This window comes from Lottia gigantea, assembly GCF_000327385.1.
Source record: "Lottia gigantea unplaced genomic scaffold LOTGIsca_218, whole genome shotgun sequence".
Taxonomy (NCBI): Eukaryota; Metazoa; Mollusca; class Gastropoda; family Lottiidae; genus Lottia; species Lottia gigantea.
Window position 1 is genome coordinate 130,917 of NW_008708537.1, and position 17,114 is coordinate 148,030.

The 17,114-nt window shown below is 35.4% G+C and overlaps 3 protein-coding genes across 3 annotated transcripts; 1 reads left to right on the top strand and 2 right to left on the bottom strand.

Annotated features, from left to right (window-relative positions):
* Window positions 1-60: 60 nt before the first annotated feature.
* Window positions 61-252, bottom strand: LOTGIDRAFT_69958 (hypothetical protein; the record flags this gene model as incomplete). Its single annotated transcript, XM_009054440.1, has 1 exon — window positions 61-252. A coding segment is annotated over one exon (192 nt), but the record flags the coding sequence as incomplete, so codon positions are not given.
* Window positions 253-8,087: 7,835 nt separating this feature from the next.
* On the top strand, window positions 8,088-8,831 carry LOTGIDRAFT_69048 (hypothetical protein; the record flags this gene model as incomplete). Its single annotated transcript, XM_009054439.1, has 2 exons — window positions 8,088-8,262; window positions 8,665-8,831. Coding segments are annotated over 2 exons (342 nt in total), but the record flags the coding sequence as incomplete, so codon positions are not given.
* Window positions 8,832-12,994: 4,163 nt separating this feature from the next.
* LOTGIDRAFT_239280 (hypothetical protein) lies at window positions 12,995-17,084 on the bottom strand (the record flags this gene model as incomplete). Its single annotated transcript, XM_009054451.1, has 7 exons — window positions 12,995-13,314; window positions 13,410-13,654; window positions 14,022-14,060; window positions 14,440-14,544; window positions 16,264-16,361; window positions 16,620-16,743; window positions 16,989-17,084. The coding sequence occupies 6 exons, from the start codon at window positions 17,082-17,084 to the stop codon at window positions 13,541-13,543; spliced, it is 576 nt and encodes a 191-aa protein (XP_009052699.1). The 3' UTR covers window positions 12,995-13,314; window positions 13,410-13,540.
* Between the last annotated feature and the right edge of the window lie 30 nt (window positions 17,085-17,114).

Genomic DNA, 17,114 nt, shown 5'->3' on the forward strand with positions numbered 1-17,114 from the left:
CACTAGTCCTACACACTCAATGATTTAACTATCAAAATGTTACGTTACTTATTTTCACAAATGTGACGTCATGTGACGCGTTAGATGATGTCGCTCTTTAAAAACTTCATTACATACGTCACATTTCAGTTTATAAGATTCACGTTTCCGTTTTACTGGATCGATCTCTCGTTTATGATGAGATCTCATGTGGTAGACTAGATCACTTGTCATACGGAAGGACGCGTTACATTTTGCACACCAATTCTGAGACAAGTTAGCCGCGTTAATTGGAGAATGGATCAAGAGTGGGGAAGTGTTTTTATGTATTAGCTTTTCCACCATTGGATTGACTATCTGATTAAAAGGGAATCTATTTTTTAAATGCATATTGGATTCTTCTTCTTGAGGTATTGGTTCCGTATGACCTTTGACATTGGCTAAACTTTCGGTGAGTGGTGTAGGTAAAGCAGCCACAGATCTGCCAAACGCATCCAATAAATTTTGTTCTGTAAAGATATGAGCTTTGTTTGCCAGCATGGAAGACATCTCAGCTTGTTGCAGCATGTTAAGACCCAGGAAAGGGTTGAATAGGTTTCCTCCAGGTGGAGTCAAGTACGTTGGTGGGGCTAGGGTTGGTGGTACAGGGGGCAACCCTAGAGGTATTTTAGCTTCATTAGGATTAGCTTGCAATCTCTCCCACTCTCTTCGTCCTAGACTCTCTTTATCATCTCCTTCAACCAGAGCTGCTGATCCAACTTTCCTAAACGCACTTCCATTGTAATCCTGACCCTCTCTATCATCCTCCTTTCGATCTCCTCGGATTTTCTTTGTTGGGAAACTCTCTTCCTCTACAGCCTTCCGTTTTAATTTGGTCTCCATACTGTCTCTAATACTGACTGGAGCACTGTTTTCAGAACTATATACACCCTTCTCTTCTTGATCTATAATACAGAATGAATGAATGAATGAATGAATGAATGAATTTATAATAGGATGTGTCAAATCTGGGCTTATTTTCTGTCCCCCCCTCCCTCCCACAATACTGCTAGTAATAACTAAGAATTTAGGGTCCATCCATGTCATACAGTAATGAGAGCCCCAAAAAACAGACAACTTACCATCAAATCTGTGATTTCTTTCTTGTTTAGTCTTCATGTTCAATTGTTCTTCTGTTTTACTATTTTGATCTGGGAAAAAAAACAGGAAGTATTAAATATTTTCGCCTCATAATACATGAATAAATATCAAGTCCTACTAGAAACATAGTGGAGCGCTTAATTAGGTAATAGAACATAAACCAAGCGAGGATTTCGACCAATTTCATCCACGAAAATACACCAGATTCTTGGTTTTCATATAAATTTCAATATGGCTATTTCACAACTAAAATAAAGTACTAAATTACATACCATTTTGAAGTCGATCTTCCGGCAAACAACCTTTTAAAACGGATTTTATGTCGAATCCACGACGGCCGTCTTTTGACATCGCCATTTTGCATCGATTGAGTAGTCTCTGTTAATAAGACGTAGAATACTATTGAGTTTACCAATACGTCTTGATGTTAGAGACTATAAGATGATGGTTCGTATTTTACCGTACAGATGCTAAAGAGAGGGATCGCATATGTCGAGCTGAATGGAGTAACGGAGAGGACCCATTGTAATATATTTGTCGACCATCTGTTCATCTTTTGGCTGTCCATACGTTTATTATTCGAGTGTATTTCTAGCCCTATTGGTTCAGTGTTTAAATTCTATTCTCCTGTATCAGACAATATGCCCACCACTTTACTCGTTCTTAATTAATCTCGAGGTTTGTTTCCATCTCAATTCGCCTGATCCTGCATATTATATTAATATTATATTTCCCTTAAAGTCTCTGATCGAATATTCCCCCCGTTTATTCCACAATTTTCTATAAATATTACTTAATTTATACATATTTCACCTATCCGGAGAAAGGATAAACTGAAAAATGATAATAGGTCGAATGTAGGCAAATATTTGTCGAATATTCCCCCCTGTTACTTCCATAATTATTCAGAAATTGTAAATAGTACTCGTATTTCAAAAACAAATTATATATATATCAACCTATCTGGATAAGAACACTCCTTAATTTAACACTTTTAATTATGGACACATAGATAGCATATTAATCTTTATTATAGGCAAAAAGAAGACCCCCCCCCCCCCCCTCGACCCTCAGATATTGCCCTACGAGCATCTCGCCAATATCTATATTAAATATATCAGTCATATTCCTTAGGAATAGAAAGAAAAACGTGAAATGCTTAGAAGAACAGATTTCGTCGATAACTGATATATAATGATTACCATGGTAACAAGGAAATATAGACATTATCTAATAACAGTCTGGATAATAGGAAATCAATACTGATTATAGTCTCGTTTATCATACATACAGTTGCTCATCATCTGATCTCGGTCACTGATTAGCTTATAAAGTCTTGAAATCACCGATGACCTTTCATTCATATTTCACAAAAAGGATATAAAAAAAACCTAGTTTTACTCCTTCTGTATTGGGTCAGAGGCTCAACTGGTCTCAGAATGCAGGAGAGCATAACAATTTCCGGGAGAAGGGCCCCGACCTGCCTAATCCCGGCGGGCCCACATTCATCTAGTTGAGCCACTGTATTGGGCGAATTGCTGTTCAGTCCCTTGGAACTAATAAAATAGTGTTTAATTCTTACAGTCTGATCTATATCTTATTAGTTATTAAACTAATATAATTATTATTTTTATAATTAGTACCTGTGTATCCACCCCAGCCTTGACAAGTGTATTAATTGTACTGCTTAAATCTACTGATAATCATGAACCACACGTGTAATTATCATCACTATTACTGTTAAACCAACACTTTGTTAATTCCTGTCAATTAGCATGCCCTCGTATCTCAGATGTCACCTCACATGATACCCCCCCCCCCCCTCCCCCTCCCCCTCCTACTTCTAACCTCACAGGCTTCTCACGTCCACAAATGTAACTACATGTATACTCCAATCCCATTTGCGACAACATTGAATACAACCATCATCATGCTTACAAATAAGAATATACATTATAAAATGGGTCAGTTTATTGCATTTAAAATTTAAAAATGTCTTTTATTTCAAAGGTCCTACACGTTCCAGCCTACATTACTGACGCCATTATCCAGTGAACAATCGATCTCATTAACAAAAGTTAATCAGTAGAGCGATTTATTTATTAATGTGCTTAGCAACAGATCAACATGTCCGTCAACCTCTTCACGGTTTGATTTTTTTCTATTAGAGATCGTCTCAGGTTAACAATGGCGCCCGACCATTTTTTAAATATTGTGCAATGTTTTAACGATGTGAAAGGTCAAATAACTGGTATATAATATTTGAAACAGCAGAAGGGATTAAGAACGAAAGCATCACACGGTAAGAATTAATGACTCTCTCATCATTTCACTTTATCAGATATGTCCTACTTTTCCACTCCCAAGTGGGCCATAAATTTTAAGACGTACGTCATGCTATGAGGGAAATTTTACCAGGATTCCGACTGTCTAGGGATCTTTATCGTGCAGAGCCAGAAAAAACAGCATGACTAGCCGAACCAAGTTTTAAAAAAATCACTCAATCACTCAAGACATGAGTCATTGATTTCTAAATTTTCTAAGGTGTCAGACCCATAGCTACATGAAGGTAAGGGGAGTGGAGAATTAATTCTGACAACCGATCAATTCATTACTGAAACTAAAATCTATACATCATTACCTCCCCCGACATTACTTGCCCGCACCCCCCCTCCCAATTCCCGAACAATCAAGTCTGGCCAGCAAGGGGTATGGGGTTTTTAAGGCGGCTGCTCAATACTAAGAGTACAAATCTACTCACAGTGGACTACTGACACCAGCCTAATCGATATCTGTCATTCAGTATTGATTTTGAAGTTTATTTATCTTATTGCTTAGTAATTCAGTCATCTAAAACCATTCTGTTTATTTTGTTATTCAATATTATAATAGCTTCACTGGGTCTTGGTTTGTGTGATGAATGCGGGGGTCACATAGGTGATAGTCTTATATTCTCAAACCCCCAAAAGCTTTACCAATTTTTGTGCAAGGTGTTTGATTTGGTGCGTGGGTTCCTACCGACACAGAAGTTATGTTTTAACCATCTTGAACAATTAAGACACCGTATCGCAAGACCTTTATGAACCAAGATGTAGATCGTTCTTACAAACGTCCACTCTCCTCTGTGATGAGGGAGAAACTTGCTGGAGATGATTTGTTTAAGCTTAATAAATTCCACATTCAATAGCCCTGACTCAATTCATTTCGTTTCAGACATAAAATGGGTTCAGCACCATCAAAACCCCCAGCCAAGGCCAAGATGGCCGCTGTCAGCAGAATAACAGTGACACCTAAACTAAAACAGAACGAGAATACTCTACCAGAGCGAAAACCAGACGAACAAGTCGAGACCACGTCTGATACGCAAAAATTGATACCAAGTGTCAAAAAGAAAATGGAAGAAAGCACCAAAATGGCGTTGGGAGTAGACACTGAAGTGGCACCTCGTTCTGCAGAAGAGGAGTTACGTCAGAAGCTGGAAGAACGAAAACTTCAGCAAAGACCAGTCCCAAATAAACCGCCAGAGAAAGAAGATCCAGAGACTTTCCACAGCAGAGTGATGAACAAATACAAAACGAACGTCAGCGGCCATCTTGTAAAACTTGACGCCAATCCGCTGGACGTGCAGGCGCAGTGTGACATCATCAATACTAGTAATACTGTATTCTTTGAAATGCGCGCGTATCCAAACTGGATTGACAAACACCGTACTAAAGTGTGTGAATATGTTCATTCAAAGGGAAAGATAGTTGAAGCTGTGTGCGACTCTGTGTTGGACCAAGCTCGTCGTTTCGATGCCAAAACCAACTCTGTTTGTACGGCTGCTCTGTTGGTAATCGTCAACTGGTCGGACCATTCGGTGGAGCTGTCCAAAGACATCTGTACCAAGCAGGGATTCCTGCAATTTCTTTACGATACTTGTGATCAATATAAAGACAGTACAGCAGACGTAAGTTTGTCCACTGTTAAATGTGGTCCCGGGTAGCTTTTTATACAATGAAACTTATAAGGCTTGCTAGATTAATAAAAATCTGTACAAGCATGACAATTCCGTTAATCAAAACCTCGTCTAAGTAATGGCAAAATCGAGAGTAAATGTTGTCTAGTAGTAGACTTGTCCAAGGAGAAGTACCACTAGGTGTTTCGAAAAGTGACACCATGGTCTGCTTTGTACAATAATAATATAGTAGTGGATTCTTCAAACGAGAAATACCACCAGATGTTTTGTAAAGAGTAAGCATGTAGTCCAAGTCCAGGTCTACTCCCTTGAAACCTGAGTTGTTGATTTTCATTTCAGATTAAAGTCAGACAGCTTTTAACCAGAATCCTGATGATCATCCACAACCTCGCCATGAGAGACAGCAACGTTCCAGCTCTTCAAGAACTCAAGTTTGTTCCTGTCCTACAGCCTTATCTCAGTTACCCTAACGACACCATTAGAATGACGGCCATCTTGGCAATGGCGGACATTATGACCGAGAGCGAGAGTAACCTCATCAACGCCAACGAAACTGTGATGAAATTTCTGTTGAAGATTTTTGACAAGTCTGTGAATGACAAAGGACATAAAGCTTCTGATGGTAGTGGAATGATTTGGTCATCTTTAGAACTGGCTAAAGGTATGTTTTCTATTAAATCAATGCATTTTGATGTCAAGGTATTAGACAGAGTTCATATTAGCATACAAACATAAGAACATTGCCCCTGATGTCAATGTATTAGACGGAATTGGTAATGGCATGACAATGAAGATTCATTAGACTTGGAAGGATCTTTTAATGTTCGATAACTCAGTGGGCGGGATTGACTGCATCTAGTAACATCCTTAATACAAGATGATTGCCTTATGATGTCAAGGTATTAGACGCGAATTCGAAATAGCTTGACATTGTGAAGATGAGTAGACTTGGCTTATGATGTCGTTTTCAGACCAAGCATACCGAGGAAGAAGCTTAAGATGGCAAGTCTTTGGGACAAATTGTGGACGATTGTGTTGAGTTTGAAGAGACGCTTTCTCAGCAGAATCTCTGACCAGAATAAAAACTGTGTGAAACCAGTGTATTTTAAAGTGAGAGATCAGAAATTTTGAATTCTATTTTAGGTATCGGAAGTGTAGCGACAAATGATGGAAACAAGAGATTATTGGTAGAACTGGGTTGTCTACCTTCTCTCTTGAATCTGGCCAATTCTGAAGATCACGAAGAGTCTAAAGGTAGGTTAAGATCTATAAGGACGAGGAGGTCCAAAAGATCTGAATTTTAAAGGGAGCCTTGAAAGCGATTTACCTCTTAAAGAGCTGGGGTGGGAACATCATTGGATTTTGAGGTTCATGAGAACCACTTGCTTTTATATATCCTATTTTTTCAGAGTCACTCAAGTCCCTGTGAACCTCAACCATTGGACTTGCTTTAATCTAGTTTATTTCTTTCAGAGTCACTCAAGTCCCTGTGGGCATTAGCCTTCAACGAAGCCAACCAAGACAGTATGATTAAAGAACCAGGACTAATCAAATTCATCGACAATAAGAACCGCTCTGGTAGCTCTGATATTAAACCAACTTGCTATGGTATCCTGTGGACTATGAGAACCAAATTACTGGAGAGCAAGGAATTCAAATCAATCGGTGAGTTGATGGTGTCCATAGAGAGGATCTTGTATTTCATTGTGTGCACCCTATATTCCAACACTGCTATAGTAGTAGCTATATATAAAAACTATTGGATAGTTTTAAGGGGTGAGTACCCACACTGGGCGGACTCTAAGAAGCACTGGCTCAGGCATCAGAATGTTGAGGAGGAATCGAACCCACAGTTTAGGTGAGAGAATCGTTTGAGCAGTGTTTGAGCAATGCTTAGTGTTTGACGAGGTCAATGTACATTTTGTAGGAGAAAGAATTATTATGAACGAGGAACTTGATGTCAGTCAAATTTACCTGCAGTTAGAAAAGAAGATCTAGACAAAAACTTGGAATTCGGGAAAATTGCAAGCAACCAATTTTGGTTTTGATGCTGGCCTGTCAAATATCAAATATACATGATCTAATGAAAGAGGTGCGCATTATACTCGCAGTTATTCGGTATATCGTAATTCCTTTTTTATGAGCACTCTTTGTGCGTGTAAAGAAGGGAATTACTTGTACCAACACATCATGCTTTAAAACGATATTTACACCAAAACTGTTAGTCCTAAAATCGCCAGCATCAAACTCAATATGGGTTGCTGGCAGTGAATATCCATCGCTAATTTCAACTAAAAAAGGTAGGGAACTTTAAGATTAAAACAGACAACGTTCTTTGTATCGTCACTGAAGAATCGTATTTCTTGTTTTCACATAAATTCATAATTTATGATTAAAACCTATCCCAATGTCAGACAGGCAATAACTCAACAGCTAATTCTTGAACTCTAAAAATTCATCAGTCAAGTCACCATTTCAATGACAAACGGTGATAATGAAAAACAATTTTCAAAATAAAACTGATTTAAGTTACAATTAATATTCAATCTTCAGGTGAAAGATTGACTGAAAGAAGAGCAGCCACTGCCAAGAAATCTAGAGCCAATATTAAGAGTAAAAGTCGATTTAGGGCTGCGAATGACATCACAGAGAAGGCTGACCAGGAACTATCAGAGAAAGAAGAAAAACAGGCCGAGGAAGAGAGAGGTCACGTGATGATTTCTTATCAGTGGGGAAATCAAGCGGTAAGTAATTTCAAGAATTTAAATAGTTCAACCAGGAGATAAAAGTTTAATGCATAAATCATTTGGTGCATAGCCAAACTTAGTTTAATAGATGCGCATTATACTAAAGATTATACAGTATATGTACGTATTATACTCAAGATTATACAGTATATGTACGGATTATACTCAAGATTATACAGTATATGTACGGATTATACTCAAGATTATACAGTATATGTACGCATTATACTCAAGATTATACAGTATATTTTGATTGTAATTTTCAGCTGTTGACTACAGTTCGAGACAGAATCAGAGCTCAGAATCATAAAGTATGGATGGATATAGATGATATGGAAGGCAGTACTCTACAAGCCATGGCTGATGCTATTGAAAACGCTGAAATTGTTCTCATCTGTATGTCCAGGAAGTATAAAGACAGTCCTAATTGCAGAGCAGGTGAGTGTTTACCCCTTCCTTACATCATAAAAGCACTGGCCCAGATAACACAAGATATAGCTACCCCACCTCCTAATAAAAGTACTGGCCCAGACCCCACAATAGGTACCCCACCTCTTCATAAAAACACTGGCCCAGATCACACTTAGTAATAGCTTCCCTACCCCCTCATAAAAGTACTGGCCCAGATGACAGAAAGTGAAAGCTAACCCGCATCCTCATAAAAGCATTGGCCCAGAATACATCGCTTCAATCCCTAGTACATGTACAACTGATTATTTGGCGTAAGTTAAGTTATATCAGATGTTCCCTATAACATATAATGGTGAATATAATGCTTATGTATTTTCTATCTAATGTTTGATCATCAAGTCTTTATCCTGTGGCTATTTTGTTTTCTAGAGGCGGAGTATGCTCACCAGCTGAGAAAGAAGGTAATACCGTTAATAATGGAGAGAGGATATCGACCTGACGGCTGGCTGGGTATGATACTAGGAGCCAAGTTGTTCTATGATTTTAGTGGAAAGTATCCATTCGAGTCTAAGATTGAGGGTTTATTAAAGGAGATTACTATGAAGATTAAAGGAGATGTTGGTGGTACGTCCGCTGCCAGTAATCCTGTCACGTATGATGAGGTAGATGGACCCTCTGTTGAAGATGTAAGTTGTCGCCATATTTTTAAAAATGGAGTTTTATACCCTTGGTTCCTGGTCTTTGTGGAACCCTCCATGGTGTGTATGTACTTAAAGTGGCAGTCAGGAGATAGAAACTGTACAATGTAACAAGTATTATATCTGATATCATGTTTTCTGAAATGATTAATTTGAATGAATTGAACTGGAGTTTTACACCCTAATGTCCTTTGTTACGTTATAAATGAGATAAACTAGCTTTTTCCCCCCATTTTCTGCACCATTAGGTTAATAATCTAATGAATATGTGCCCATTGTCAGGAAAGAACAGTGTAAAGGCTCTTGTCTTCAACTTTATAGTTCAATATCATTTTATTTTATAGAAAATTGTACCAGTTAGACAGGAATTGATGTATGCCCCAAGCCGACCCCCACCCCAAAAACTCTGCAGTGTTAAAGATTGGTCCAAAAATCAGGTCAAAGATTGGATGACTAAATTTCAACTTACAGGGTAAGCTTTGATTGGTTTTTTCCCCTTGTCTATCCTGTTCTGTGAATTGGCTAGTGTCATATATACACCTGCAGTGGTATACTGTCTAATCCTGAATATAATGTGCACCCGTTCTTACCCCCTTTTAGATCAATTAGTGTTTGATTATCTTGGGCAATGAAAATAAATGTCATAGGTTTAAATTCCCCCTCAAAATATAATCTGTAGATGTCACAAATCAACATTCGACAATCATTTAAACTTTAACCCTTTTAACACCAGCAGACAACTTCTGGTTACATGATATCTACCTGATTAGAGCATCCATAACTCTTAATTTTTTCTATTTACAGCCAATCTACTCAGAAACTTACAGGAAAAGAAATTGCCTTTTTACAGAAAATCCAGATTCTAGCGCCAGACTTTTACTACCAGACATTGAAGAATGATCTCCAGATTAAAGGGCTGACAGACATGGCCAATTTTGAGGCAGCAATGGATGATTTGCCAGAAAAATAATGAATTGAACTGATGAAATTCTTGGGTGTAAGAGCTGAACAATTTGAGGGGATTGAACATAACTGTCTCTCAACTTTCATGTTGTATCATCCACACAATAGTCACATTTCTGTACAATCATCCCTTCTCTCACTGACTAATATAACAAAGAATATGTGCTAATATTTTAATATTCAGGAATTTTTTATCTAGAATTTGCTCAACATGACCAATAACGTCCACTACTCTACAACTTTTACTCCCAATTTTGTCATTCTTTGAACCAGATTTAAGATTGATGGAATTGTTTTGTTTCTATGGATTTTTATAACATTCAACTGTGATATTTACTATACTCCATTCTTTTTTACAACTGACTATATATTACCTGCTGAATACGTTAATTATAGTGATCAGAATTATTTCACCATGAAAGCACTGGCCAAGGTCACAATTATTTATGATGAAATAATATAAATATTGGTTTATTTATTTCTCGGTTTTTCTGGGTATGTTTTTTTTCGTTTCTTATAATGAGCGCCACCTTAAAAAGTGACACCAGCATTTAAATAACTGAGCCCTGTATTCTTTCTATTATGTATCTAGTTCAAAGTTTAAAAAACATTACTAGTGCTAAAACATTTTAACTAATTGAGAGTGAAATCGTGGAAATTTAACTTGTGGGAACTTTTTATAGTCCAATTAATCTGTACATCCAATATCAAACATTATCTTCAGTGAAACATCTTGACCTCAAATCAAATTTAAGTTAGAAATTTTTGAATAAAAGTGCCAGTTATTTTTGGGTCACCTGACTATAGCTCTAGATATTTCGTAATATTTTATTTTAGAGCTAAGATCTCCACGTGAACTAAGAGAGGTAATATATATATAAATATGATATTATTATTTGTTATCAAGTTATTTTAATAAAAATATTTATTCCTGTTTTCATTAAGTCGTTTTATTAACCCTTTTTACACACTAATGCAATATATACAGCTGATATACTAGCCGTTACTAAGTGACTTCATACAACGTTAACGTCATACACTTTTACTTATATTACTTGGATGTTATATTTCATTTACACTCAGGGTTCAAAGGGTTAATATTCATCATCAGAAGATGGAATTCCATTCAACTGTTTTCTCTAAAGGTTACAGATCAAGTCATATAAAGTTACTAGTCCAGTCTGACAAGTTTTTGAATTGGAACATTGCATTACAGATCCATGCTTAAATTTGGGGCTGGCATTTCAAAACTTCTACCCACCCTAGACTTAAAATAAAACAGCCAGTTTTTCAATGTGATCCTTTATTAGGGTGTAAATTTTACATGGTTTTTGGAATCTAATATAAATAACAAGTGCACAAAGAAAAATTTAAAATAATTACTGTTATAATTAAGATTGATTGAGAACATACGAAACATTCATATAGTTCTTACGTGGAAATAACACACACGAATATAGTTCACAGCCATTTTAAATCTCTTCTTCAACTTAATAAATCACGTTAAATAGTTTATAGAGTCACTACCTCAACTAAACAATTTGTAGTTTAATTAAAATATAACTTTTATCCAACTCTGAATTATTAAGTTGAAGAAGAGATTCAGAATGGCTGTGAAGTACGTTAGTGTGTGTTATTTATTTCCCTGTAAAAACTATACGTAGTTTGGTATGTGTTTACTTGTCAAATGAGCCATTATATTTATTAATAAAAATGGGCGTCAAGACCAGAATGGGGGATAATAAAATACACTGAAAAAACCATCAATATTAGGTTTTATATTACATCTACATGATATCTCTTATTTTAATCTCATCTTAATCAAATTTGATCAAATAATGAATAGAAATGCAAGATTCTTCAAGTTTAAGTTAAAAAAAAATATTTGAAAAAGATCAATTCTGTAATAATTTTAATATTTACAAATGAATTGAATTGTGACTCTATAAATCTTGTGACATAGCAACCCACTGTTACCGAGGTCATTTATAAAAATTTATAAAAAAAAAACAACGTCCATTTAAATTTTGATCCTCTCAAACATCTATAAACAATGAAATAAATTATTTTAAATTCTCATGAATCCTGATCAATATTTTGGTGTTTTTTTTAATACCCTATGCCACCTTACAAACATTGCATACTAACGTCAAAAATTGCATTGTTATGTTCGAAAATATAATAAATATTTTTGGTCCTCTATTTCTACCAGTTATAATAAAATATTTTAATCTGAATTTAATAACAATGATTCAATCTAAAATTAAAAGGTGATAGTCCGCAAGGCAGGACATGATTTCCCTGATACCACATGACTTAATATATATATATATATAGAATCAATGATACAACCTCAAAGAAGTTTATAGCTAACAATTCCAGATCATGCTTACCCTTTTAGATGCTTACCACTCTACGATTTTCTTTCAAAATGAAATGAAATGAATGGAGTTTTACATCCTACTTCTCTGCAATATGATTTTGTTTAAGAGAGTTCACACGTCTAGTATTTTATATTGAGTATATTAATCTGAATGTTTTTGAATTTAATTCCAATCAGGGTAACCCTTTATAAAAGTATTTGATCATCTACAAGTCTGAAATTTATACTAGTTATAACTAGAGAGAGCACTTGAGAATGGTAAGAGACATTTAATTATTTGATTTTCCACGAATCTAGGTGGCGCTTGATTGAGGAGTTCTGAAAAGGTTGCTTCTGTTACAATTCTGTCCTCAATCAAACAATAAGAAAGCAGATATTTTCAGATTTATTTCCTTCTCTGTCATTTTGAATTCTGTCTGCACCTACTATTTTTTCGGAACACGTGGAACGAGTTCTTGTTTGGATGATTCAATAAATCCCAAATTCTGTCGAAACCTGCACACATGGAACAAGTTCTTAATTCTGTTCCAACTTGTTTAGTTGATTCAATAATTTATTGAATGTGCAGAGCTCATCGTTCGAGCACCCCCTTCCCCACCCCCCTGGTTTTAATGAATTTATATCATCACTAGACTTTACCTCAATACACAAAACACAATAAATACAGGTATAACTTACACTCAGTTGTATATGAATACTTTTAAAAAATAAGTTAAATTCTATATTTTATTTAAATACACAATTCTTTATCTTTTCTTCTCTTAATGTCATAACTTTCAAAATACTTTCAAAAAAACAATGGCTGCTATAACGGTCACGTAATTACATAATATATACCCAAACGGCTATATATTAAAGTTATATTACTTTCAATTTAAGATATAATTTGTTTAATTAACTTGTTCAAAGCCATTCAGTCTGACGAGAATTAGACCAAACTTTTGTTCTGTTTTTTATAAACTTTTATTTTTAATATAGCCACTTCAGTTAGGGTCTTACGACGGCCTTCTTGAACATTCGTCAGTTTGATGACACCGCCAGCCAATATAATTTCTGCACTCTCTAACGCTGGTATTTTGTTACGCGTAGTCTAAAGACGGACCTCTTGAACATCGTCTATTTGACGACACCGCCAGCCAATATAATTTCTGCACTCTCCAATGCTGGGAGGTGTATTCCGAGAAGCAGTAGACACTATATGATGTCAGTTATTGAAGGAGAAAAGATAAAGACTGTGTTAGAATACAACAAGATAATAAACCTATGATTTGGAGGCACCATTAGACCGGGTATTTTCTATATCTTTTAATCGTTTTAAAGAATTATTAACTCGTACACTCAGTCTGTTCTCAAAATCATAATCCTTAAATTCAGTCTGAAAAATAAAACACATAACTCTCGTTAGGATTATGAACTGTTGATGAATTCCAAAGTCAAAGCCCTCGGCAAAAAGTATGGAATCATTATGGCTGATTGTTTACAGGCTTTCTGCCAAGGGCTCTCGTATTTGCTAGCGTACAATCCAATCAAATCACTGCATTAACAAACTTCTGTGATATAAGATAGGTGACTATTGCAGTCGAGGTATTTGACAGTTTGTAATCTATGTAGCCTTTTTCAAAGTTCTGCTGGTTAAGTCAAGGAAGTGTTAAAAACTACGTTCGTGTGTGTTATTTCCCTGTACGAACCATACGTAATTTAATATGGTGACAAGACAAATGATGTAACATAGCTTCACTCACCTTGATTTGAAGAAGTAATTTTTTAGCTTTAGTTTCCGTCTGTAAAAATAACATTAAGCCAATTAGTTTTATTATCTTAAAGCAACATTTAAGAGTAGAGATGATATAACTACGGTTAGTCGAAAGTCAACCAAACTCAAACTGTGCTATTTTAGTCGTTTGTTACTTCTAATTGTTCAATTTTCAAATTGCAAATTTGATATTCATTACATTGTGATACAGAGTAGATAGTGTTAACACTGAATTTATCTATTCTGCCAAGGTTTGAATTTAGACAGACACATTTTCCTTATCAACTTTTCCTTGGTGTCCAGTAGACCCTTGTCAGTAACGGACATTTGAGCTGGTTTGTCAGTCATGTCATGTCTAGAAAATACAGCTACATCAACAGTCCTGCATGAGAAAATTCATTACCTACCTCAGGTTTGAGCATGTAAATAGTGGCCAATTCAAACATAGCGAAGGCTGGTATATGGTGATCATCTTTCATACCTTGAGCTCGGGCGATTGTCTCATCAAAACACTGTAATAAATAGATATCATATATAGACAGGGGCAATAACTCTTGTTATATATTAAACAAACCTGTCACCAATATAAAAAACATAAATATTTGTAAAATCATTCCCAGCTGGTAGACATACAGACAGTTAACGACATTACAATTTTACCAGGTGAAACAGACACCTTTTTTATTAAAATTTGGACAGACGGAACTGTGGAGAATTAGAAGAGGTAAAATTAAATAATAAGTGCAAAAAATAAAACAGAAAGTGCGTTAAGAAAGGAACATGACAACCAGAGCTCAAAATATCCACCTTTACAAAGGATGATGTCAACCAAAAAATACCAGTTTTACATCCTACTTTTCTGCGCCATGTGGCTAATGAAGATGGTAAAAGACTTTGAAGATATTGAAGATATTTTGAGCTCTAATTTAAAACATGCTAAGAATAGGAGGTTTAATACCTTGACTATTTCAGCTTGATTTTGATATACAAAAACGGTAAAAGTAGCGAGGGTTTATTCAGGAAAGTGTGAAGTGTGAAACCTCAGAGATATGTGCTAATGTGTGCTTGAATTGTTAGTAAGAGATACTCTCCTTTAGAAGAAGTTGGTGCCTTTTATTTTTCTTAAAACAGTTTTAATTTGATGGTGATATGTTTCTGTAATGGCAACCGACCAGGACAACTGACTCTTTCTCAGATTTTTATCAGAAAGAATAAGATATCATGTATATTGTTATTTAAATTAATCCGTTTAAAAGTGTAACTACTAGCAACCATCACGTCTTTGTGTTCAAAGATTTTCTGTCAAGACCTCTGATTGGCTGTATTTGATAGCATACAATCCAATCAAATCGCTTAATGAATTTAAAACGTGCAACTATTGGCAATCAATCATTTGAGGTAAAATAGATTTAGCATGGGTTAAAAATGAAGCAAGTGCAGACAAATACTAGCTACAACACCTCCATCACAAGACTTTAAGTCAAGAGACAATATAATATATAGATTCATAATTTATAGATATACAACCCAACACAGCAGTTATTATAGACAATATATCTCTCCCAGTAGCAAACAGATAGAGATTTAGACACAGATATTGTGGCAAGATTCCAGCATGATTCAATATTATAATATGATATATATTGTATTGTGGCAAGATTCCAGCATGATTCAATATTATAATATGATATATATTGTATTGTGGCAAGATTCCAGCATGATTCAATATAATAATATGATATATATTGTATCGTGGCAAGATTCCAGCATGATTCAATATTATAATATGATATATATTGTATATTGTATCGTGGCAAGATTCCAGCATGATTCAATATTATAATATGATATATATTGTATTGTGGCAAGATTCCAGCATGATTCAATATTATAATATGATATATATTGTATATTGTAAAGATTCCAGCATGATTCAATATTATAGTGATAGGTATGTATCGTATCTTTTATATAACAATACGTTATGTATCGTAGCATGATTGACAATACCTAGCACTAATATATATGATACACTGGTTATAATAATAACTAGACCTGTAGATGGATTAGAGAGTAATTCAGACAATATAACCCTAGTTATATTAAGGTCCTCTCACTCCATCTAGAAAGCAGAGAGTATTTTTGCCAGCAGCCTTGATTAACAAGTCTTATCTAGAGAACAGACCATACTTCCATCAGCAGTCTTGATAAACAAGTCTATAGAAACTTACCGCCACTGCCATGTCTTCTTGTCCTAATTCTTTAAATATAGCGCCCTCTACTAGAGACTTGATATGTAACGCTTTATGATCTGTCTGCATATCACAAACTGAAAATATAAAATACACAGTATTAGCCTTGTGGACTCTCTGAAATGGATCCTATTGCAAAAGGTATGTGAACTCTCCTGAGTGGATCAGCGGACCCTATCGAGCTGGAAAAATTGGACAATTTAAAACAGGTCTTGCGTTTCAAAGCTGAACGATACGATGTTTTGATTCACAGATCCACTTGATAAAGATAAACACAAGACTAAGTGATATTGGTTCAAGTTGATATTGCCAGATAACCATATTCCTTCACTCACCATCTAACATTGGTTTAAGTTCAGCCTCAGTACAGGTTGGAATAGCGTGCCATAAAAACATCAATTCTAGAGCCAGTAATCGACAGAATTCCTGACTAGGCGCCTGTTTCTTTAACTTCTCTCCCTGAAAATACACCAACATCATTTAGAAGAAGGCACAGGTTAAGAATCACAAAATACCACAATCTGACTAACATGTTTTCAAACTATATGTTTCACATGTGTTGTTGAGTTAATAAATGTTAGAAATAGTATATCTATATATCTAATGAACAGGTTACCCTACCCTGTATGAGTTTGTGAAACTTTAAGATAATTTTTAGAAATAGTTTAACCATATATTTTGAGCTGTTAAAAATAAAAACCTACCCGTCTTAAGACGAATGCTTCAATTTGGTTATTTTTCTTTTTAACTTGTCCAGGTACTTCTTTTAATATAGAATGAGCTTCTTTTAATTCTCCCATTGCTCCAATACAAACTATAAAATATACACA